The 24,659-nt window shown below is 44.9% G+C and overlaps 1 protein-coding gene across 1 annotated transcript in view; it reads right to left on the bottom strand.

The window, feature by feature from the left end:
* Window positions 1-24,659, bottom strand: part of SPEF2 (sperm flagellar 2) — a 148,785-nt gene that overhangs the window by 78,122 nt on the left and 46,004 nt on the right. The window contains exons 11-17 of the mRNA XM_015408709.1: window positions 18,270-18,489; window positions 15,857-15,990; window positions 13,687-13,750; window positions 11,141-11,208; window positions 6,727-6,830; window positions 4,162-4,418; window positions 2,891-2,987 (exon numbers count right to left, since the gene is read on the bottom strand). Coding sequence (XP_015264195.1) covers window positions 2,891-2,987; window positions 4,162-4,418; window positions 6,727-6,830; window positions 11,141-11,208; window positions 13,687-13,750; window positions 15,857-15,990; window positions 18,270-18,489 — 944 coding nt within the window. The remainder of the gene's footprint in view (window positions 1-2,890; window positions 2,988-4,161; window positions 4,419-6,726; window positions 6,831-11,140; window positions 11,209-13,686; window positions 13,751-15,856; window positions 15,991-18,269; window positions 18,490-24,659) is intronic.

Raw genomic sequence — 24,659 nt, forward strand, 5'->3', positions numbered from 1 at the left:
GTGAGCTCCCGGCGTTAAAGTTGTGAGCGAGCGATTTGGCTACTGCGTAAACTAGTTTGCTCTGGAGCCATCCTCCCTGAGCCGAGACAAAAATCTGTGAGCTGGAGGCTAAAAAGCTGTGAGCTAGCTCACACCAACTCAGCTTAAAGGGAACACTGGTAGTGACAGCAGCAGCAGCAGCCACCATGTGGCCAATCCATCCTAGGCTTACATTGCTGCACCCCGGCAGACTTTAAAAGTTATGCTTCTTTCTACGTTTGAGCAAGAAAGTTAATCATGGTTCAACAACACTGTATTTTGGTTCTCTTCTGGCCTTGCTACGCCCCCCACCTACCGCAACAGCTGCTTGGTAGGTAGCTGAATCCGTTTCTCTGCCTTAGCTATAACCCAGCATCATAGAATATGTCTTCTTAGCGATTCTAAATGGCTAGCGACCTCCTTTCCATGGGATAGCAGGATTACTGCAGTAAATCCACACCACGGGTGATACGGTCACGTGGTGTGATTTATTAGATGCTAAAATTCTGCACTGTGCTACCTCTCTGGCAGAACCAAAAGACCAATGAGATGCCATATACAGGAACTGGAGGGAACAGGGTATACTTCACCATTTCCGCGTGAGGATTTTTATATATTTGTGGCTATAAAGGCCCCCGTAGACCACAGCTGACGGAATCCTGTTGCATTGCTCCATTTTACAGAAAACCTAGCTTTTATATATTAAAAAACAGCAACATCAAAGTCTTCAAATTCCAAATGTTCCAAAACAAGAACAACTCTAAAAAGAATGTGGATATTCCCAATAAGACTGCTCAAGGGCTCAAACTTTTTTTTGGGGGGGGGATGTCAATGAAATTTCAGCTACTGCTGTCACCCAAGGTTTATTTTTATTTTATTTGTGTATTTTTTAGATTTATATCCCACCCCCCGCCTGCAGTGCGGGGCTCGGGGTGCCCTGCAACATTTTTGAAAGAAATACAATGGAACCATAAGGTTCATCATTAAAACAGTTAAAATCCTGACTATCTCCTGGTACCTAGAAATATTCCAAAGAGAAAACATCTGGCAGACCAATAACTCCTGAAAATAAAAGGGTTATCTACAGGCCTGCCAGAACAATTCCATCTTGCATGCCCTGTGGAACCTTGACAGGTCCCGCAGGGCACGTGTCTGCTCTGATAAAGCATTTCCCTCACTGGAATTAGCACAGTACAAACAGCATTGATAGAATATAATTAATCCATAGCAGGGTTGAGTGGTTTAAGGATCACAACGTGAGCAGTGCTTGAGCTAATATATCTGTGCTCAGTCCATTTTACTGTAAGTGACTGCAATGAGAACAGTTCAATATTCAGGTATACTGGCTCATGTAAACTCACAATCTTCATTCAGATATTACCCTAATGTCCTGACCATAAATCTGGGACTTCTCTGCTATTGGGATCACTAGGGTCGTGTTTTATGGTTTTGCATACGAGTTTGGGTATCACACGAAAGCCAGTGTGGTGTATGGTGTAGCAGTTAGAATACTGGACTAGTGGCAGAGAGACCTGGGTTCAAATCACGGCATAGCCATGAATTCACTAGATGACCACATGACAGCCACTGTCTCTCAGCCTAACCTCCCTCAGAGGGTTATTGTGAGCTACGAAAAAATGGGGTAAAGAACATGTGTCCTATCTTGAGCTCTTTTGGGAAAAGACTGGGATAAAAATGCAAAAATCGACCAATCAGCTGGCATTCTTAAGGAAGCACCAAAACATAAGCCAGTTACCAGTACTATTGTAGGAGGTGCCTATGGTAAAGTTACACCTGCAACTGCCCCAGCCTCTATGGCAGATTAGTGGAAAGGAACATTTTGCTATGTGGGCAAAGCAGAGTTTCTAACCGTCACTGCTAACATGCATCTTGGCAGCCACAGATACTCCACATTTAAGGAAAATCTATCACCTCTCTGTGCATGACCCCTTGCCTTGATGGCCCAGCCTGGCCTGATCTCATCAGATTTTGGACAGGCCCGTAGCCAGGATTTTTTAAGTCAGGGGGCATTTATTTATTATTTATTTATTTATTTTTGGATTTATATCCCACCCTCCCCAAAGGCTCAGGTCGGCTAACAAGAGGGCATGAAAGCCAGAGTTAAAACAATAAAAACAGAATAAAACAGTAGAATACAATACCATACACTAAAATGTTGGTGCTCTAAAGGTCACATAGCTCGTTAATTGCAAGATGGGGTTCTGGCGTTATTTATACCAGACCAACCACATACATCCCAACAGTGCTGTCATCCCATCTTCATCCAGGAACGTCTCGCACCCAATGATGCCCATACAAGTGGTGGTATAGGTGGAAGATAGCGGTGATGGAATAGTGGTGGTGGAATAGTGGTGGCAGCGGCTCCTACTCAAAAGCCTCTTAGGGGGCACTGGCTAATTGAATTAAAGGAATACCCGGCTCCTTCCCCGCACTTGCCACTGCTCGGGGGCCCTGGGCTCGATGGGAAGTCGTGGGGCCTTGGCAGGAAGTCAGGGGGCCTAGCCCTGAGATGCCCCACTGTAGCTATGGGCCTGATTTTGGAAGCTAAGCAGCATTGGTTCTGGCTAGTACTTGGATGGGAGACCACCAAGGAACTCGAGGGTTGCTCGGAAGAGACCGGCGACAGCAAACCACCTTGCTTTGAGAACCCTACAGCATCGCCATAAATCTGCTGCGACTGGATGGCACTTTGCAGCACCACCATCTGTGCATGTTTTTCCCAGTAATAAGTATTTTGTAGGGGGGGATTCCTTTGGAAAGGCATAGAGCTACCTGGCTCTGTCCCACTGATTAGGAAGAGCGAAGGAGGGCACGTAGGCTGAGACTGATTATGCGTTGGATTGTAACTTACCGCTGCTGCATCTGGCCTCTCAGGGAATACTCTTTTTCTCTTGTTTGGAGGTTGGCGCCTGAAGCGGGATCACCACTTGCATAGATGTCAGGGACAGCTGTTGAGCGGAAAATATTAAACGGTCCTTTGATGGAAGTTACTAGGAGGCAGAACACTTCAAGTGCTTTGGTTGCAGGGCTTAAGGGAATAAGAACAGCCACCAGCTCTTCCTAATCATGTAACTATAAGAAATCCTGAGCGATGGACAAGCTGCTCTCGGCTTGCCTCGGAATTATCTCGATTTTTGCAAGCTGTCTTAAGAAAACTCCATTTTAAGACAAAGATCATTTTGAGAACACTGATGCCCTAAAAGTCTCTCCTTTCCCCAAACTGCTTGGCAAAAGGGGGGTCCAATGGGGGAGGGCTGACTTTGGCAAGATCATTACGAGCAGTGTTCCCTCTAAGCTGAGTTAGTGTGAGCTAGCTCACAGTTTTTTAGCCTCCGGCTCACCCATTTTTATCTTAGCTCAGGAAGGATGACTCCAAAGCAAACTAATTGATGCAGCAGCCAAATCGCTTGCTCACAACTTTAATGCCAGTTGCTCACACAGTAGAATTTCTGCTCACAAGACTCCACCGCTTAGAAGGAACATTGATTACGAGCAGGCAATAACTTTAATGGTCTTGTCGACTCGGCTCAGAATGGGCTCAGGGGGGGGGATGGATTTCATCATTACAGAACATCACCAGCAATCGTATGAACAGAAAATTCATCTCCGGGGTATGGGGGGGGGGAATCTGGTGTGCTGGAATGGCAAAAATGCAACCCAGGATATTATTATATTTCTCTCCCACTCTGGCATTTCAGCTACCATAGTTATTAAAACCCCTGACCTGGCTAGCCCCATCTTGGAAACTAAGGAGGGTCATCCCTGGCTAGTATTTAGATGGCGGGATACCAGGGAATACCAGGGCTGCAACGCTGAGGCAGGCAATAGCAAACCACCTCTGTTAGTCTCTTGCCTTGAAAACCCTACGAGGTCACCATAAATCAGCTGGCAAAAAAAGGGCTATTCCTGTCTGCATAGCCCCACACTGGGTTCTGTTTCTGGATCTAGAGTATGACGGAATATTGGGGGCTGGCTTATTATCCACCCAGACCAATAAGATTCCTACGATCCATGTGCCTCCCCCTCCATGTGCCTCCCTGTTCCTTTAATAGTCTGATAGCTGCAATCAGAAGGGGTTACATAAATTCTTCCTAATCGCACCCATGGAAACATTCAACTTACACCTCCTGTTTGTCACACGGCCCAGAACGGTGGAGTCTGAAACCTCTAACAATATGGCGAAGTCGAGAGCGGGTGGGAACGCAGGTGGCTCTTTCGGCGCTGTTGGGTCGACAACCAAGGTGGGCTTTTGCACACTGGTATCCTTTGCCACTGGCTGGTCCGGATCTCGCCCTGTCAGTGCCTTTTCAAGGAGCTTGGCCTGATTCACCGTCATTGGGAACCCATTTATGATCCAACCTTGATCTGGTGGCATCCGGCTAAGTGAGAACAGAATCCCAAATTTCCCATATTTAGAAAAATTACTAAGCATTATTTTTTTTGGTAGTTCTTAGATCCTAAAATATGCAAAACTCTTGGTCTGGATGTCTTAGAAGTACCAAAAAAAACCCCCTTTAAATTGAAAACAAAACCCTACATGCTCGTTACGGGGGAAAAAAATGAACGGGAAGAACACAGTTCTTCACTGCATGATCTCCTGAGGTGATTTTCATTCTATGAACACACATGTCATGAGCTATGGTTTTTATGGTCCATAAAAAGTAATAATTTTCAAAAACTTATAAATTAGAACAAAACTATTTTCCATTCAGCTTCATGTTTCTTTCTGTTCTAAATAATCATGTTTGTTTTAGGATAATTTGAAAAAGAAGTTAAGCTGCAATAATTTGAAGAAAGTAAAACAAGAAGTTAATGCTGCTACTATTTGAAGGAAGCAAAAGTAGTAGTTAAACTGTATCAAGGGGCTGACACCTTCTAACATAACAGGACTACTCCTGAGGAAGACTGTTGAAGTGAGTATAAAACCGGGTGCTCACAGACAGGGGTCGTTTCGTACAAAAAGAGCTAGGGGAACTCATTAGCATAACTCATTAGCATATGCCACACCCCCTGACATCACCGGAAGTGTGTCATAAGGCCCCACCCCCTGACATCACCAGAAGTGTGTCATAAGGCCACACACCCCGCCCCCAACGGTCCCGGCCGCCGGCGGTGGCCTTGCAGCTCCACTGCCGAGCCCCATGAGGGGCCCGGCAGTGGACCTGCAAGGCCGGCGGGAGTGCAAGGAAGCGCCGCGAAGGAGCCCCGCCCCCTGTACCTTACCCAGGGGAACTGCGATCCCCCGCGTTCCCCCCCGAAATGACCTCTGCTCATAGAGGATGTTGGACTTTTTCTTGAATATGTCAGAATTTCCTGAGCTATACTGCAAAAGTTGTTATTGATGTTCATAAGAATCACACGTTATTGTCAATTTCATCACAGTGTTTCTTTGTGTTGATGTATAACCTCCAGGTGGTGGCTGGAGACCTCCGGGGATTACAACTGATTTCCAGGTGACAAAGTCAGTTACCTGGGGAAAAATGGCTGCTTTGGAAGGTAAACTCGATGGCATTACCCACCCCCCATTAAAGTCCCTCCCCTCCCCAAACCCTGCCATCCTCAGGATTCACCTCCAAAATCTACAACTATGAATCCTGGTGAGGCTGGTGATTGCATCTGGGATATTCTACATGTAAAGTTCATGCTCTGCCCCTGAGATACATGTAGATAAAAGCAAGTACTTCTTCACTCAGTGAGTAATTCAACTGTGGGATTCATTGCTGTGGACATACTGATAGCCACAGATGGCTTTAAAAGTGAATTAGACAGATTCAGGGAGGATAGATCCATTAATGGCTACTGGCCATGAGGACTAAAGGGAACCTCCACATCCAGTGAAAGGAAATCTATGAATACTGGGGCGGATCCAACCATCCTCCAAGGAGTCTTCCTCCAGCTTAAGGAGACATCCTCCAACTCAAGCAGCTCTTTCTATATCTTCAGCACTTAATTTGCAAGAAATCTTCAGGCTGAAGGAAGGCTTCAAACTTTGCTCAACTTTAGGAGGCAACTTCAGGGGTAGGCCTTGGCCTCTGGGACTTGTTTGTCAGCCCTGCAGGGCAACTGATTGGCCACCGTGTGACCGCGGATGCTGGACTAGATGGACCACTGGTCTGATCCAGCAGGGCTAGGGTTGCCAAACCTGTTTATTCCTGCGGCGGGGGGCTCCCGGACAGCGTCCTGGTCATGCGCGCGCACCGCATGCATGTCACCCAGATGTGACGTCATGACGCCGGGCACGCTGGGGGCGGGGCCACAGCCATTTGAGGGGGAAACAGCGTGCCCGGCGTCATCACGTCACATCCGGGTGACATGCACGCCGGGGTGGGGTTTCCCCTGGGGCCCGATTCCACGGTGGCGGAAATCGGGCCTCCAAAGTGGGGGGGAAATCCGCCCCCCGGGGGGATTTGACAGCCCTAAGCAGGGCTCTTCTTTTGTTCTTAACATTCTCACTGAAGAGGCATCGGAGAAAAGAAGATAATTACCTAGTGATGGGAGATGAGGTCACATTTGCTACTGTGATGAATAGTTCCTACCTCTACAAGGAGTCTCAATTATTTGAAGGAGGCTATCAGCAAAGTGGTTATCAAGTGGTCATCATGAGTAAGAATGGAAAACCGGACTCTAACAGAAGATACATCTAACCCTACTCAAATTCGGTTAAGATAGCAGGCTGCTATTCCATACCTAATATATTCGACCAGGATGCCAACCAATAATTCATCTAGAATGTTTTTTCCTCTCTTCAACAGTGTTTCTGCAGCTGCCCCAAGCTGAGCACGAATAGAAAGCTGCAGAATTGAAAAGAGACATTTAAATAGGGATAGAAATGCTCAGTAAATTCAAAGCAAACTTACTTTTTAAAAAGTATGAATATTTCTTTAACTCTAATAAAGGGCAAACTCTTTGGCTAAGGCCGACCAGACTGGTGCTGTGGAAGTCATTTCTAAAGAACTTGCCCAGGAATTGTATGAATTATGCAGATAAAAGTCCACAGAGGATCAAAAAAGCGATGTCACATGAAGGGCCTACAGTAGACACTGTCAGAATTGTTGACTACTTTGAATAACAGACTCCTGTGCCATATCAGAAACTATTTCTGAAACTGTACTCAAGTTCGAAAGCAGGTTGTCTCTTGCTGTTAAGCAAGTTTGTCACTCGTTTGTATCTTGGGCTTATGAAATGAACTGTTTAACAAAAAAATACTTTTGTGTTAATCTTGAAACCACTTATTCTGTTACTACATTTTTAATGATCGTTTTATCTGTAAAGCGACAAAAATCTGGCTTGACCCAACTCTAACAGAATTTGGTACGCACCTAGTTATTATGATTTAAATGAATAATTATAGCTTTATCAATGACTTCTGTTTTAACATTTTAGATCTTTTAGATTTGATTACTTCAACTGTAAACTTGTATTGTAAAGTTCGTATTATGAGGCCAATGTTCTATATTCATCTTTTATAATTGAGCTTAAGACCTTTGGTCATAGAAGCTAATAGACATAAGTAAGTAAGTAAAAAATAAAAGGGAACTGAAATATTAAGGGATACAGGAGTTATTTCAGGGTGCTTTTATACGGGCTAAACATGACGTTTGTCCTGACCTGGATAGGCTGGGCTGGTTTGACCTTGTCAGATCTCAGAAGCAGAATACAGAAAGGGACCACAGTTTGTATGTGCACAAATACAACCCCCCCCCCCAGTGGAATAAATAACTTGTAATCTGTTGACTAATGTCTCCGATTCTATTTTTATGCAATAATCAAAAAACAATGCCAAAAAGACAATGTAATTTAATACCCATAAAGGCTTTCGTATAAACGTAGAATACAATCAAACAATGATAGAGATCAAATTGACAGGCTCAATTACAAACATATACAGAAATATTATGAGAAGTGCTAGGAGTTATGGCTGAATAGAGTTAAAACTGATGAGACCCTGGGCTGCATCTCCTTTCAAAACATCATCTTCCTCAAAATCAGCTTTGGAAATTCAAGTTCCCAAAATACAACCCCCCCCCCAGTGGAATAAATAACTTGTAATCTGTTGACTAATGTCTCCGATTCTATTTTTATGCAATAATCAAAAAACAATGCCAAAAAGACAATGTAATATAATACCCATAAAGGCTTTCGTATAAATGTAGAATACAATCAAACAATGATAGAGATCAAATTGACAGGCTCAATTACAAACATATACAGAAATATTATGAGAAGTGCTAGGAGTTATGGCTGAATAGAGTTAAAACTGATGAGACCCTGGGCTGCATCTCCTTTCAAAACATCATCTTCCTCAAAATCAGCTTTGGAAATTCAGCTTCAGAAGTGCTGTTAGAAAGCAGCACTCAGTATTGCAGTTCAAATCAGTGTTAATCTGGAACCTGTGTTTAAGTCACACAAAAAATAGCCTATCAAAGTTCTATAAGAGCAACACAGGCTGCTGCTTTCAATGATGTTGGAAGGGTTCTCACTTTAAGCACTTTTCATAATATTTCTGTATATGTTTGTAATTGAGCCTGTCAATTTGGTTTTTATCATTGTTTGACTGTATTCTAAATTTACGTGAAAGCCTTTATGGGTATCAGATCTTGGAAGGTAAGTAGGGTCAGCCCCAGTTAGAACTTGGATGGCCGCACGTCTTCCCTGAACTCCAAGAGGCAATTTCGCTGCTTGGAGATCAGGTGTAGGCAGCCCCCGCTAGCAGGGGCTGCCCACGCCCGCTAGAACTCTGGATAGTACCACTTCAGACAGCAGATGTAGGGAATCATTCCCGCCTCCCAATTTAAAAGCTCCCTACATAGAATAAATTAATATGCTGCAGATTTATTAAAAGAAAACGATTTCTGTCTTCATACTCTGCTTCCCTATTTTGCATAAAAGAAGGGGAATTTCCTGAGACAAAAATAACCTCAAGCAGAAAGCTGCAGTCTCCTAAGAGATCGATACTTTATGCAGTAAAAACCTCAAAGAGGGTCGATGAGTCAACAGGGTTCTTCAACTTTATCAAAAGCACAGGCTGACTTTGAGGAAAAGGCATATGTTGATAGGAAGAAACGAAAGGCTGGATGGCTGCAGCAGAGTCAATTGAAGTTAAATCCATTGAAGACGGAGGTCCTGTACCTGGGTTGTGGGGATATGGAGGTGGGCATCAGGCTTCCCACACTGGAAGGGACACCTTTGGTGCCGGCCAAGTCAGTGAAAAGCCTGGGAGTAGCGCTGGATGCCTCCTTATCTATGGAGACCCAGGTTGCGGCAGTCGCCAGATCTGCATTTTTCCATTTTAGGCAGATCAGGCCACTGAAGCCCTCTCCCCCCCCAGGACTTAGCTACGGTGACCCATGCAATGGTCACTTTCAAGCTTGATTACTGCAACTTGCTTTATGCAGGCTTACCCCGAAGCTGATCCGGAAATTACAGCTGGTACAAAATGCGGCGGTGCACCTGCTGACATCGGCGCCTGTGTGGGCTCACGTTCAGCATTTTCTTTGTCAGCTGCATTGGTTGCCGGTTGAGTACCGGATTCACGTCAAGGCGTTGGCGATCACCTTCAAAGCATTATACGGCCTGGGACCAACATACCTAAGGGACCGCCTCTTCCCATATATGCCTTGGAGAGCATTACGCTCTGAGAGTCAACAACTCCTGGTGATCCCTGGCCCAAAGGACGCCCGTCCTGCCTCGAACAGCGCCAGGGCTTTCTCTGCCCTGGCCCCCACCTGGTGGAACATGCTCCCTATTGAGATCAGGGCCCTGCGGGATCTTATTCAATTCTCCAGGACCTGCAAGATGGAGCTGTTCCACCAGGCCTTTGGCTGAGGCAGCGGGTGCCCACGCTTGCCCCCCTCCCGAGGTTGAGGTCTCCCACCCACTGATAACTGGCCATATTTACCTACACCTTCAAAGAGCCAGTTTGGTGTAGTGGTTGGGTGCGTGGACTCTAATCTGGGAGAACTGGGTTTGATTCCCCACTCCTCCACTTGCACCTGCTGATGTGACCTTGGGTCGACCTTGGGTCAGTCACAAGCTCTGGCACAGCTGTCCCTGAAAAACAGCAGTTTCTGTCAGAGTTCTCTCAGCCCCACCCACCTCACAGGGTGTCTGTTGTGGGGAGGGGAAGGGAAAGGAGTTTGTAAGCCGCTCTGAGACTCCAAGTGAAGAGCGGGATATAAATCCAATCTCTTCTTCTTCTCTTCTTCTACATCGATGGGCTGGTTTCGCCCTACGGCCAGCTGTGATTATCGATTTTATAGGTTTATAATGTGTTTTAAATTTTATTGCATTTTATTGAAATGCTGTAACCCGCCCTGAGCCCGTCTATGGGATGGGTGGGATATAAATGCAATAAATAAATAAACAAATACGGTATTTAGAGAGCCAGTAATGCCAGAAAACATAAAGAGTATATGAATGAAGAGAGGGAAGGCGGCATGGTATAGCCTGATTCTGTCTGACCTCAGACGCTAAGCAGGGTCAGTACTTGGAAGAGAGACCACCAAGGAAGACTCTGCAAAGGAAGGCGATGGCAAACCTGAGCAAGACTGTTAACGATAGGATGTTTTGCAGGTCATTAATTCACAGGGTCATGTCCTGACCCGGATAGCCCAGGCAAGCCCGATCTCGTCAGATCTCGGAAGCTAAGCAGGGTCGACTCTGGCAAGGACTTGGATGGGAGACCTCCTTGGAATACCAGCAGCTGGGAGGACAGGGGCAAGCTTTATTCAGCCACCTCTCTGAATGTCCTCCAGGCCCCCAGTAGGGGGGTCAGTCACTGGGGGTCGCCATTACTCAATGCTGCTGCTGTTGCAACCGGCTTCAACATCCACAGGATCAATGGTGGTGGAAAGTGCAGTCAAGGCACAGCTGATTTATGAAGACCCCCGTAGGGTTTTCAAGGCAAGAGATGTTCAGAGGTGGTTTGCCTTTGCCTGCCTCTGCATAGCTACCCAGGACTTCCTTGGTGGTCTCTCATCTGATTACTAACCAGGGATGACGCTGCTTAGCTTCCAAGATCTGACGAGATTGGGCTAGTCTGGGCCATCCAGGTCAGGATTTAGGATCTATGCACAGGGGAACTCAGAATCAAATCACATACCTTGCTTAAGTCATTCCCTTCTTCACTCAACTCTGTTGACTTATTTGAGGCTGATATTTGGTCAAGATCTGTGGATAGCAAACACTCCCAGTTTTTACCGTGAGATTTACCATGTTAATATCATCAAAATGTGTATGGAGTTCTTCCCTTTGCACAAGGCCACAGCAAAGGGCCCCTTCTACTCTTCTGCCTTGCAAATTGAGCCATTTCCTTAAAAACACATGATTTAAAACCAAAGGTTGGTTTTGCACCGTCTTGTCTTCCTGCCACAAATGTGCAGTTGATAAATGTTTGTACCTTGTGTTCCGTACATACATTTAAAACAATGGCTTTTTCCAGTCACACATATCTTGAGTCCCACTCAATAGTTGAAGTCATTTTCTCTCTCTAAAACTGGACATACAGTGGGGCAAACAGCATAAGAGAAGGTGAAGCAATGAAACAGACATTTAAGCACATGCCTCACTTTATGCGTAATTCCAACCTTGATTATCCATACAGAGCAGAAGTTAACACTTCCTTTGTAAGAAAAAAAAAGTTTATCTTTTGAAAATCGAAAATCACCAATAGCTGGAAATGTTTGCAAGTTACCCAGAACAGCAAGTGAGACAGCATTATAGTTATACACTTTCCCCCTCTCCAGCATGCAAAAGAACCGTGCAAAGACAAATAAGACCACTTTGGCTACAGCAGTGCAACCAATTTGCACTGCCAAAGCTAAAGCAACATCCGATTGCTCAAATGCTCAGCGGGCAGCGCAAAACACATGGGGCTTTCCTTTAAATGCTCCTTCTCCCCATTTATTGCTAAAGAACTAGCCATACAAAGTGACAGCCCTTATCATGCCTCCTCCAGGGGTTCCGGAATGTCACTCTGGAGCACTTGGTGTTTCTCCTTTTGACCATGTGGCACAAATGTGACTCACAGGAAAATGGGAGAAAACCAAGTCAAAATAGCAGCAAAAGCCAGCTTGATCAATGTGGTGAAGTGAGATGCTGACCCTGGGTGGTGGATTCAGGGGAGGGGAGGGACAGTGGCCCCCTCTCCTAAGCCCTGCCCCTACTGTTATTTCCTCTTATTTACCCCCAAGAGGCAGATCAGACAGTACACCTTCCCTCCTTTCTTCTCCAGGCATTTTCAAACTGCAGCAACCTGCACATGCGCGCTAGAGCTTTCTGAACTCTCGCAAGCCTTACTGAGCATGTGCTGCTTTTAAAGACGGCTGGTGAATGAGAAAGGAAGGGGCACTATCTCCTGTGTCAGGGCAGTGGCAGTGCAGTGGGGCAACAGTAGGACATGGAGCGAGAGAGGCGAGGAGTGTGCGGTGGCACACTCAAGCACCACTCCCCTTGTTTAGCCTCATGGCGGCTGCTGCGGTAGTGGAGCTAGTTAGTGCTAGGCCAGAGCAAGAAGTACAAAAGTACAGATCATCCCCTTAAACGAAGGTATCCTGAGCTGCTTAGTTCTGTGCTAAGAATCTCTAAGAGAGAGTTCTCAGCTTCTAACCAAACCACAGTTCAAACCAAGCCACAACAGTTAGGGTCGCCAGCTCTTGGTTGGAAAATTCCTGGAGATTCAGGGGCGGAGACTGGGGTGGGGCCTCAGCATGGTACAATGTCATGCAGTCCACCCACCAAAGCAGCCATTTTCTCCAGGAGAACCGATCTCTGTAATCAGATCACTTGTAATTCCAGATCTCCAGGCCCCACCTGGAGGTCGGTAACCCAAAGTGGAGCACATATCCAAGATAAATTTGTAATCTAGATATGTACAGTGGCTTTATCGAGCAGGACTAGTTAAAAGGGACCATTGGGAAGGTGGAGGGAGAAGGGAACAGGAACTGGAGGAAAATGTTCCAAAAAAATTTGACGTCAAGAAGTAGCAACAGCCAGCAATTGTGATTGGTAAATAAATAACTGGCAGGGCATGGTCCTTTTGATTTTTTTTTTTTATTTGAAACTAGGGGATGGCCAAAAATGGCAAGATAAGGCCAGTATGAATTTGTTATTTTAATTTACCTTTGCTGTCTTCATCCAAAGTCTTCAACGCTATTAGGGAAGCCTTGGAAGCCGCCTTCAAGACCTTGTTTTGGGGGGGAGAAAAGCCATCGGTCAGAAAGTTAATACTATGAAAGAGAAGCAGAGTTTGAGACATCGCTTTAAAAGCACTTGGGATTTTTATACAGTCCCCTAAAGAGCATAAGGAGAGCTCCGATGGACCTATGGGCAGCAACTGTGTCTTTTGCTCAAAAAGTACCTCAAACCAAGGTCCTGTCAAGCTATAAAGAAAGAAGAAGAATTCCGGGAAAGCTAAGCAGGACTAGTTAAAAAGGACCATTGGGAAGGTGGAGGGAGAAGGAAACAGGAACTGGGGGGAAATGTTCCAAAAAAATTTGATGCCAAGAAGTAGCAACAGCCGGCAATTGTGATTGGTAAATAAATAACTGGCAGGGCATGGTCCTTTTGATTTTTATTTTTTAATCTGAAGCTAGGGGATGGCCAAAAATGGCAAGATAAGGCCAGTATGAATTTGTTATTTTAATTTACCTTTGCTGTCTTCATCCAAAGTCTTCAACGCTATTAGGGAAGCCTTGGAAGCCGCCTTCAAGACCTTGTTTTGGAGGGGAGAAAAAGCCATCGGTCAGAAAGTTAATATTATGAAAGAGAAGTAGATTTTGAGATATCGCTTCAAAAGCACTTGGGATTTTTATACAGTCCCCTAAAGAGCATAAGGAGAGCTCCGATGGACCTATGGGCAGCAACTGTGTCTTTTTGCTCAAAAAGTACCTCAAACCAAGGTCCTGTCAAGCTATAAAGAAAGAAGAAGAATTCCGGGAAAGCTTAACTTCCACATATGTTACAGACCTTGAAGGGCTGATTCACATGCAATAGAGTAATTGGGCTGGGTCCGGGGTCCCCTCACCCCGTGTCAGACAAGTCAGAGGCGAATGGTGGGTTCTCCGTTCCTGTGGGTATGGTGTCCAATCTGTGTCGGGCCAATGGCGCACATGGAGAAGGAGCTCCAACCTTCCCCCCTAGGTACGCCAGCCTCCAGGTGGGACCTGCGGATCCCTCAAAATTACAGCTCAACTCCAGATTACAGAGATCAGTTCTGCTACAGAAAACGGATGCTTTGGAGGGTGATCTCTATGGCATTACACACCACTGAGGCCCCTGTCCTCCCCTGGCTCCATCCCCAAATCTCCTGGAGCTTCCCACTCTGGATCTGGCAACCCTACCTCCCCCATGCCCTGCCAGTAGCCGGGGGGAGGGGACACCTGGTAACCCCATTTTCCCCAAGTACCATTTTCCCAATCTCAAATGCTCTGGTAGATGCCCCCCCCCAGGAAATCTGTTTCACAATAGATAAATCAATACATTCTGAAGATTGCTGACATACAGATTTGCTGTAGCCATGTCCCTCTTCAGAACCACCCTCTTTCACTGGAGTAGCATTCAATCAGGGGACATGGCATACCATTTTATTTCTTTAAATTATACCCAACTTTTGTCCCCGAAACAGCTCTCATGGTTTTTTTTTCTCTCCTCCAGCTTATTCTCACAACAGCCTTGTGAGGTAGATTAGGCGGAGTGTATATGACTGGCTCAAGGTCACCCAAGACGCTTCCAGGGCAGAGTGGGGATTTGAACCCGGGGCTCCCAGATCCTGGTTCAACGTTCCAATCGCTACCGTTTCCAACATACCAAGACCAAGTAAGGCGACGCAGCAGATTTCAGTCATGATAAATGGCGGCCGAGTTGGAAACAGACAGATCTAGCTCATAGGAAACAATCTGCTTTGAAGCACTGTTGTTTTTTTGGGCCACTGAAAGAAGGCCAGTGCGTGGCAGTGTTCACACAGCTCAATGAGACTTACGCAGTGGATTTTCAGCAGAGCCGGAGACTGTGCCCTGTGTTCGTCTGTATGCAGTCGGTACTGCTTGGATTTTCCCAATTTGTCTACCAGAATGCCTCAGACCAGACCCAGCAATGTGTGCCTTGGCTGACTATGGGAACTGACCGGACAGTGCAGATTTATTAAAATGGCTACAGCAAGCAAACCTTTGGTAGTCCTCACAGGTCACGCATGAAGCGGCCATATACTGAGTCAGACAATCGGTCCATCAAGGTCAGGACTGTCTACTCAGGCTGGCAGATGCTCTCCAGGGTCTTTTGCGTCGCCTACTACCTGGTCCTTTTCACTGGAGATGCAGGGGACTGAACCTGGGACCTTCTCCATGCAAAGCAGAGGTCAGTGTGTTGGAAATGTAGTGAGTGGAATGTCGAACTAGGTTCTGGGAGACCCAGGTTCACATTCCCACTCTGCTCTGGAAGCTTTTGGTGTGACCTGGGGCCAGTTTGGTGTAGTGGTTAGGAGCATGGACTCTAATCTGGGAGAACCAGGTTTGATTCCCCACTCCTCTACATGCAGCTGCTGGTGTGACCTCGGGTCAGTCACAGGTTCTTTCAGAGCTGTTCTCTCAAGAACAGTCCTTGAAAGAGCTCTCTCAGCCCCACCTACCTCACAGGGTTGTGGGGAGGGGAAGGGAAAGGAGATTGTAAGCCACTCTGAGACTCCTTCGGGTAGTGAAAGGGGGGGTATAAATCCAATCTCTTCTCTTCCTCTTCATCCACTGAGCCACAGCCCCTCCCCAAAGATCAGGGCTGCCAGTTCTCCTATACTTCACGGCTCTACTCAACAAAAACGAAAGCTTACGTCAATTTGATTCAACGGGGATTCCTCCATTTTCATTTGGGTCAGAGAGGTTAGGCTTCCCAGTTCATTTTGATGGAAGGCTTCGATGGCCTCTGAGATCAGCTGGTCGATAAGCAACGCCTGGATACTGCAAGCTGACAGGGAGAACACACATTTGGCGTCATAAGCTTATATTTTAGGACAACCTAACAATGCTGAACATCATCACATGAGTGCTGGCCTTGTAGCATTATCAAAAACAGAGGAGATGAGCACATGCGGAATGCCCCTTAGTTTCAATGAAACATACAGAGAAAACGTTTCTGATAAGTTTGTTCTAAGCTAACTATTCCCAAATGATGACCAGAACCCACCGTTATGTCATAGGAGATTTGGGAATAATTTCAAGGCATCCAGATGGGACTGATCGGGCAATACGGCCTACTTCATTCAGTCCTTAAATCCCACTAATTGCAAACAGAGAGACCAATTCCCCACAAACGCGGCTCCTTGCTCGCTCTTCCCGTTTGCCCCGATGGTATGTGTCAATTTCACACAAGCTGCTGCATGGCCGCATTAACCCCCACCCCTCCGGCAGCTTTGTGTGATTTTCCTCGCGTCTACTCAATCCTGTTTTTTGAGGACTGAGTAGACGCGGGGAAAATCGCGCGAAGCTGCGGGGCAAAATGCAGCCGCGCAGCAGCTTGTGTCAAATTGACACGTACCATCGGGGCAAAAGGGAAGAGCGAGCCCAGAGCAGCGCTTGTGGGAAATCGGCCAGAGTTAACTTCCCCTGGATCAGTTCTAACAAATCAAATTCTGTAAGACACCTCTCAGTCCATTCATTTTTGCTATTAGCTTTGTTTTCTCATTCCAGTGAAGTAGGCCAGTGAGTCTGTTATGGCAAAAACCGAAAGGAAGTTTTGTGGCTTCTTATAGACTACCAGATTTATTGAAACATAGGCTTCCCTGGGCTAGAACACAGCTTTCTTTGCTACTAAGGGTGTTGTGTTGCTAAACACAACCAAGTAAACCTGCAATCACTAATTACGGCTGCTATAATCGATCACTGTGCTTATCTAGTAAACGTCTGAGTTTTCTTTATATGAAATATTTATATGCCACCTTTCTCCTGAACATCTCAGGACCCAAGATAGCTCTTACAGAGAAATGTCGCAACTGTACCTGTTGCATTATATGGCTTTTCAACGCACGGGTCACAATTCATCCCCATCCCCCGCCTGTTTATATATAATATACCTATTATACATGGAAAGGAAAATGTGCTTAGCACAATTTCACTTGCACAAGCTGTAGCACAATGGTAGCAGCCGCACATAGCATTTAATCTCATTTTTTTAAATAAAATGACAATATGCATATGGAGCAATGGAATCCATATGTTTATATGGTTTAATTTAATTCTGTTTTGAACTTGTGCTGTAACACATGCGGGAAAGAGAGTAGGGATTCAGTTGCTTTCACTTAGCGCAAACAAACGGCAAGGAGTGATTTTAGCACTTCTGCAAGGATGCTTAAGAAGGATGTGCTGTTGAGGTGCAACCCACTCATTGCAACCCAAACTATGGGGTTTTCAAGGCAAGAGACCGTTCAGAGGTGGTTTGCCGTCACCTGCCTCTGTGTAGCAAGTCTGGACTTCCTGGGTGGTCTCCCATCCAAGTTCTAATAAGGGCCAACCCTGCTCGGCTTTCAAAATCTGACAATCTTGGGGTAATTACACTGCCGCAAAGGATGTGGGAATCCTGGACAAGGACATGAAAATCTTGCCTGGTTGATCCTGTATCTAAATTTATGTTACTAGCGTTAAATGAGTTATTATTGAAAATAAAAAAATAAATTCAAAAAAAAGAAAAGAAAAGAAAATCTTGCCTGGGATCTAATCCAAAACCTCTGGCTGACAGAAGATTCACTTCATGCACACGAGGGCTTTAGCACACAGAAGTATGCCTCAATAAATCTGTACTGAAAAACACACACCCGTTTTGCTTCAATCGTTTTCTGCATCTAGAACAGAGTCCAGCAGCACCTTAGAGACCAACATGATTTTGTTCGGGGTGTGTGTGAACTTTCGAGAGTCAAAGGTCCCTTTGTCAGATCCCTTCATCAGATCCCCCGTTCATCAGTCACCGATCTGACCGAGTTTTGACTCCTGAAAACTCATTCCCCCCCAAAAAACATTGTTGGTTTCTGAGGTGCTACTGGACATGATTCTAAGCTGTTCTACTGCAGACCAACATAGCTTACCCTCAGAAACCATTTTCTACAGAGCACACAAAAAAGAGACAGCATAAAACTATCCTTTCCAGGGGAACCAATTTAGGGGCCAGTGGCGCCTTTAAGACCAACAAAGGCTTATTCAAGGTATGAGCTTTTGTGTGCACGCACACTTCATCAAATATCTATCCTTTCTTACCTTCTTCCAAGAACTTGAGACAGGTGGTTTTCCCACTACAGAGCTTCCCCAAAATACATCCCTTGATAGGAAATGGAGAAATCACAGGTGGTGGCAGCTCCGGTTCTGGGGGGTAGACAATGCCCATCATCCGATAAATCACATGACCCAGGATCGGATTGCTGGGAGGAGGTTTATTCGCGCTGATCTCTTCCGGGGGGGCCCACTCTCCGATCATAGTCTGCAGGAAGACAAATAGCGATATAGAACTGAACACTCCCCCCCCCCAACCTCGCCAAGCTGTAAAAGGTCAAAAATTAAAGTGGCCATCGTCTGTATCCTTATCGAGCAGCAAGTCCCACTGAACTCCGTAGGGCTTGTTCCCCAGGAGACACATAGAAACTTGGCTGCGTCATTTGGGCACTAGGTTTCTACAAGAATTTTCATGGTGGTTTACCAATAATAATTGAAGGGGCCATTGCTCAAGTCTTGCAAATGGAGGACCATGGCTTCCTTGCTTGAGTCAATCGATCTCATGTTGGGTCTTCCTCTTTTCCTGCTGCCTTAACGCTAGGAAAAATTGAAGGCAGCAGGAAAAGAGGAAGACCCAACATGAGATGGACTGACTCAAGCAAGGAAGCCACGGTCCTCAGTTTGCAGGACCTGCGCAAGGCTGTTAATGATAGGATGTTTTGGAGGACGTTAATGTGTCGGAAGAGGCCACCTGATGGCACTTAACACGCACGCAATCAAAGGGTCTGGGGAAACTCCAAGCAAACCTAATTCTTTCCTGATTTTGCTAAACTCCCATTATATTAAAGGGTTTTTTTTGTCTCAACATTTTAACATATTTTGTACATTTGTACAGGTTATCGATTTGAAGTCGAAATAGGGGAAATAACTTAAATCAATACCCCATTAAGAAGCCAGAATCAATAATAGAAATCATGAGCCCTAACAAACTTCAGTGGCACTGCTTACAACCAATCCTGACTAGTAATATTGACATAGATCCATAGCACTAAGTAAATTATTCTTAATTTCCTAAACAAAGTTTTGTCAGATTCTCGGTTGCTCTTTACCAAGGTGCCCTGAGCTGGATGGTCCAGGTTAGCCTGATCTTATCAGATCTCGGCAGGTAGGCAGGGTCAACCCTGGTTAGTACTTGGACGGGAGATGTCCAAGGAAGACCAGGGTTACTATGTAGAAGCAGGCAACTGCAAACCCCCTCTGTCCATCTCTATGGGGGTCACCATAAGTTGGCTGTCACTTCACAGCACTTTCCACCACCATTAATAAGATGAAAAGTTCAGCATCTACTAACAGCGCATTTTTCATTACTGCTCCCCTTAGAGGATGAACAGAGTTTACTCATTCATATTTGAGGAAGAATATGAAGTTATGCTTCCTGACATCAAGAATAAATGCCGGTAAATACTGGCGTGCCGTTAGATTTCAGCATTACACTGGAAAGCAAACTGCACCTCAATCCAAGAGGGCATGTCAGGGGCAGAGCTTAAAAACGGTCATTTATTATAACCTTGGATTGCATTTGCACCTCCTTCTGTGGACACTTTGATATATTAAGCTGAGGGAGGACAGTACCTCACGCCTTGAAAAGGAAGAAATTATTTAATTGAGGGGGGGGAGCAGCACATTTGCCTTGAGGTGCAGTCCAAAAACAATTTACCACCTTTCAAAACCCATGGATTTCAAACAGTTTAGAATATGGTAAGTCGTCTTGGGATCGCACTGTCCAGTGCCGCAGTCTCGATGACACAGAGAATGCCCCAGTCCCATTAGATATTTTCATTGGCGGCCCTCTGGATCACTACACTCTGCAATAGCAATAATCTGTAGGATCCTACGGATTCCCTGAATTCTGGATGGTGTCTGTCGGGTAAACAAGGCCACCCAACGGTGTTGAAATGTCCAAATGGATCACAATATTCCATATAAGTAGGACTTTAACCAGTCTGGTCAATTTGAGTCTACTGTTTTACCCAATAGTGAACAAAGCTATGGTTTAAGTACACTTAGATTGGACTCCAGTAGCACCTTAAGAGACCAAAAAGAAAGCATATAAGCTTTCGAGAGTCAGCTGATAAAGGGGGCTTTGCCTCTTGAAAACGTATCCTCTGAAATTCTTGCTGGTATCTAAGATGCTGCTGGTTTCAGTAGTAACACCATCCATTACCTTTAGCAGCCAAAATGTGGCATTCTCCACAGAAAGCTTTGGACTAATTTGACCTTTCAGCGTGTAACAGCGTTCACGCTTTAACAGCTGAGTTTCCTAGAACAGCTTTCATTTGCAATACTCTTCATTTGAAAGACAGCACATTCCTCGGGTAGCAATTATTATAATTTTTGCTACTTTTCAACGTTTAATGTCACTCAGACTATGAGAGGGGATGTTGCCGTCTTCGAGTAGCAAACATGCCTTTTTTATACATGCAGACCGAACAAGAGTGGCTATTTTTTTCAATACAACTGCATGGAAGATGCTCTGTTATACTACTATGCCAGCAAGGAGAACAGGGCAGCACACAGGGTTATTCCTGCCTTTTTTATCCCTGTGAGGAAGGCTAGATGGCAAGAGAGCAATTGGCTCAAGATCACCCACAAAACTGCCTAACGGGGTCGAAAGCTGAGTCCAGGTCTCCCCAGTTCAGTCTGTCACTCTAACCACAGCGCCATAGAGTTGGAAGGGGCCTCCTGGGTCACCTAGTCAAACTGGCTCCCCATGAAAAGCCATTTTGTGAAGCAGTTCACTAAGTGGATGCAAGGATTTTCCGTCAGATTGCCACCATTCCTTTTTTTTTTGGCCTCATGATGGGCCCTGAACTGCATGGTCCAGGCTAGCCTAGTGTCTCCAGATCTCAGAAGCTAAGCAGGGTCAACCCTGGTTAGTATTTAGAAGGGAGACCACCAAGGAATACCTGGGTTGTGACGTGGAGGCAGGCAATAGCAAACTATTTCTGAACGTCTCTTGCCTTGAAAACCCCATATAGTCACTATAAGTGACAGCAAGAAAAAAAAATAGTTTGAGAGAGCTTGGTGAGAAATCAGATTCAGCGGAATGTTTTTGCTGAGTGGAGAAACTTCAGCATTGTTGTTGTTCAGTCGCACAGTCGAGTCCGACTCTTCGCGCCCCCATGGACCAGATCCCGCCAGGCCTTCCTGTCTTCCGCCGTCCTCTGAAGTTGGCTCAGTTTCATGTTCGTTGCATCTATGACACTGTCTAACCATCTCGTCCTTTGCCGTCCCCGTCTTCTTTGACCTTCAATCTTTCCCAGCATCAGGGTCTTCTTCTCCAGTGAGTGCTCCCTTCTCATTGGTGGCCAAAGTATTTGAGCTTCAGTTTCATTATCTGGCCTTCCAGGGAACAGTCAGGGTTGATTTCTTTTAGGATTGACTGATTTGATCTTCTTCCAGTCCAAGGGACTCTCAAGAGTCTTCTCCAGCGCCATAGTTCAAAAGAATCTATTCTTCAGCGCTCGGCCTTCCTTATAGTCCAACTCTCGCAGCCATACATACTGGAACATAAATGAAGGCCACACTGCAGTGTGAACTGAGGTGAAGACATTGATGAAAATAAATTCCTGGTATTTTGTTCTTTAGTTTCTTTTTGACAGAGAGTTTCATCAAATGTGTGTAGTCATCTTTGAACAATGGCTGAATTACAACTTCCTATCCCTTCGCATCACGCTTATTATTGGACTTCTACCGCGCATGTCGAAAATTTAATATGCCTCTTTATGAACCCACTTCACTTCCCCTTTCCTTTAATCTGATCAAAGCTCCTTGACTAAAAGTATTGAGCAATCAAAAAATCTTCCGTTAAGTAGCTTCTCAAAATGGTTCAAAGGCAAGACAGTAGATAAAAGATGGATACACTTGCTAAAAAATCTTCTCCATTAGGCGCTGGCAAAGGAGTAGAGGAGTTATGGGAGATGGTCAAAGGGATTTAGGCGGAAGAAGCAGGAAAGACAAAAATGCATCCATGACCTAGAAGTTATCTGTGTCCAATGTGATATCAGAACACCTAGTCTAAAAGGTCACCTGACCTGACACGTTATGTTCTCTGCATCCTAGCTTATGAACAGTAAGAGCTTGAACACACGATGCTGCCTGATAAGGTCACTACTGTCTACTTAGACTGGCAGTGATCCTCCGTGGTCTCATGAGGTCTTTCACATCACCTACTACCAGATCTTTTAAACTGGAGATGGTGGGAATCAAACCTGAGACCTTCTGTATGCCAAGCAGAAGCTCTACCACTGAGCCATGGCCAGTCATGGCCTTCCATTTCCTGATAAGGAGCTAGAATAGTGAGAAGCTCTGGTCTTCTTTCTTTTTTACTTCTGACTTCTTGGCTGCAGGAGAACCCATTGGCTCCAACAGTCTATTTTTAAGTTTGAAACCTGTGGAATCAAGATTACAAATAGCACAACAAATACCACATTTTCATTTTAGCATTCAGCGCACAGGATAAGATGTGGTAGATATATTAACTGTGTTTGAGATATTGGCTTTGAGTCTTCATTTTAAAATATATTCATACTAAAGGAGCAAGGTAAACTCAACTTGCATGCATTTAATAAAGAAATGACTGCAGAGAATTAGCCAGGTGTTAGACAAGCACCCCAAATCAGCAATGGATATCTATGCTCACAGCTGATACAGGTGCACACCTAAATGCAGACGCGTATTTCCATGCTCATTTGGTCCCATTCATGCATATCCTTGTGCAGAGCTACTTGGTGCACACAAGTGCAGCTACAGCTAGGCCAAGGCAATAATGTTTTTAAAGACTACAAATGTAAGGAATTGCTTTGAAAGTAGCGGCAGCGAATCTTTCATTATAAAATAATGGCATGGTGAAACTATCTGTGTATGTGTGTGCATACAAAAATGGAAACAACCCACTGGGAAGAAAAGTAAATAAATGTAAGAGCAGTACAAATATCCACATAAATAAAACATCTTTATGAAAAGAAAGGTCAGATTAGTTTCTTTGCATTGTTCTGCTTTGGATGACTCTGACAACATGGGTGCTAACTAACCCAAATTGAGACTGAGAATATTTATTTGTCTTTTAACATTAGCACATTAATCACTGCACTCAGGGGATTTCAAAGGTGTGCCTAAAACTTCTCTGCGTGTGGACTGTAATGGATGGGGCAGCTCCTTTACATGTATGGACCTTTCCCCCCTGCATTACAACAACAAGGAAGACCTTAAACTCACTGTGTGCTCTTCTATCTCAGCCAACCTTGCCAGAATGGAGACCCACAGGTGTTTATTGTTTCACAGTTTAGAAACTAGAACAGAAGCAGACTGGAGAGTACTCAATAGAAGAATGTCTCACATAGGTTCGACAGCATGTTAGTTATCTGTGAAATTTCTTTTCTGTATCCCTAGGCTGCAAAGAACTCGATTTGGATGTTACCTGGGTGGAGCATCTGCCGCTTCCAGAACTCAATCCCGTGCTGCAGCAGTAATGTGGACATAACCACATCTGTGCTGTTCCTCATTGGGGCAGGCAAGACTCATGTGGTTCCCACAAAGAGGATCTGCTCATGCCTCTTGATTACTCTATCCAAACCTGATCAGTGTGGCAGGCAATCAAGTCACAGGAAAAGCAGTGACCATGGTGAGCTAGTAAACATGTGGACTGGGCCCAAGTCTACTGAAACCACAAGAATGTACCCACTGATTTCATGGTGACCATTCAACTGTAGTCAACACTAGTGTGGCACTACCAGTAACAAGATGCCAAGATTAAGTGGCATATGAATTACCCTTCCAGGTTAAAAAAAAAATTGTTCTTCGAAGGAAAGGCACATTCAGAATTATAAACCATTTATATAAACAAGGAAAGCAGCTTTCATGTGCAGAGGTAAAACCTCAAAGAATGAATTGAAACAAAACAATTTAAGGCATCCAGCACACCAACTCATAACAAAGGTTTACTATGTAAAACAAAAATAAAATGTACCAAATTCAGGATGTGGGCACGAAGAGAACATAAAGATGTGGTAATCATTTCCCTAACAAGATGAGGGGAAAAAGCTATTTGCAGAAGTGCATCAGAGACGTAAAACTGAAAAGACCCAAAACCAATGAAAAATCCCTTTGCCCAGTGGAGCTGAGTTGATCATGGTGAAACTTGGGAAGTAAGTACACCAAAAAACTTAACAGAAGAAACACATATTTAGCATTTAGTTTTATAACTGGAGCCTATTTTCATGAGACATCACCTACCCTAGCCATGGTTTTAACGTACGATTCCTACAGAGATGATGACGATAACAGCTATTTCTCAGAACCATCTTATAAGTCACGATATTAAAATTAGCTGAGTACAAAATACCAAGAATCTGACTAGAAAGTACTAATGTACTAACT

The sequence above is a fragment of the Gekko japonicus genome, unplaced genomic scaffold (genome assembly GCF_001447785.1).
Source record: "Gekko japonicus isolate JY-2015 unplaced genomic scaffold, Gekko_japonicus_V1.1 scaffold2199, whole genome shotgun sequence".
Taxonomy (NCBI): Eukaryota; Metazoa; Chordata; class Lepidosauria; order Squamata; family Gekkonidae; genus Gekko; species Gekko japonicus.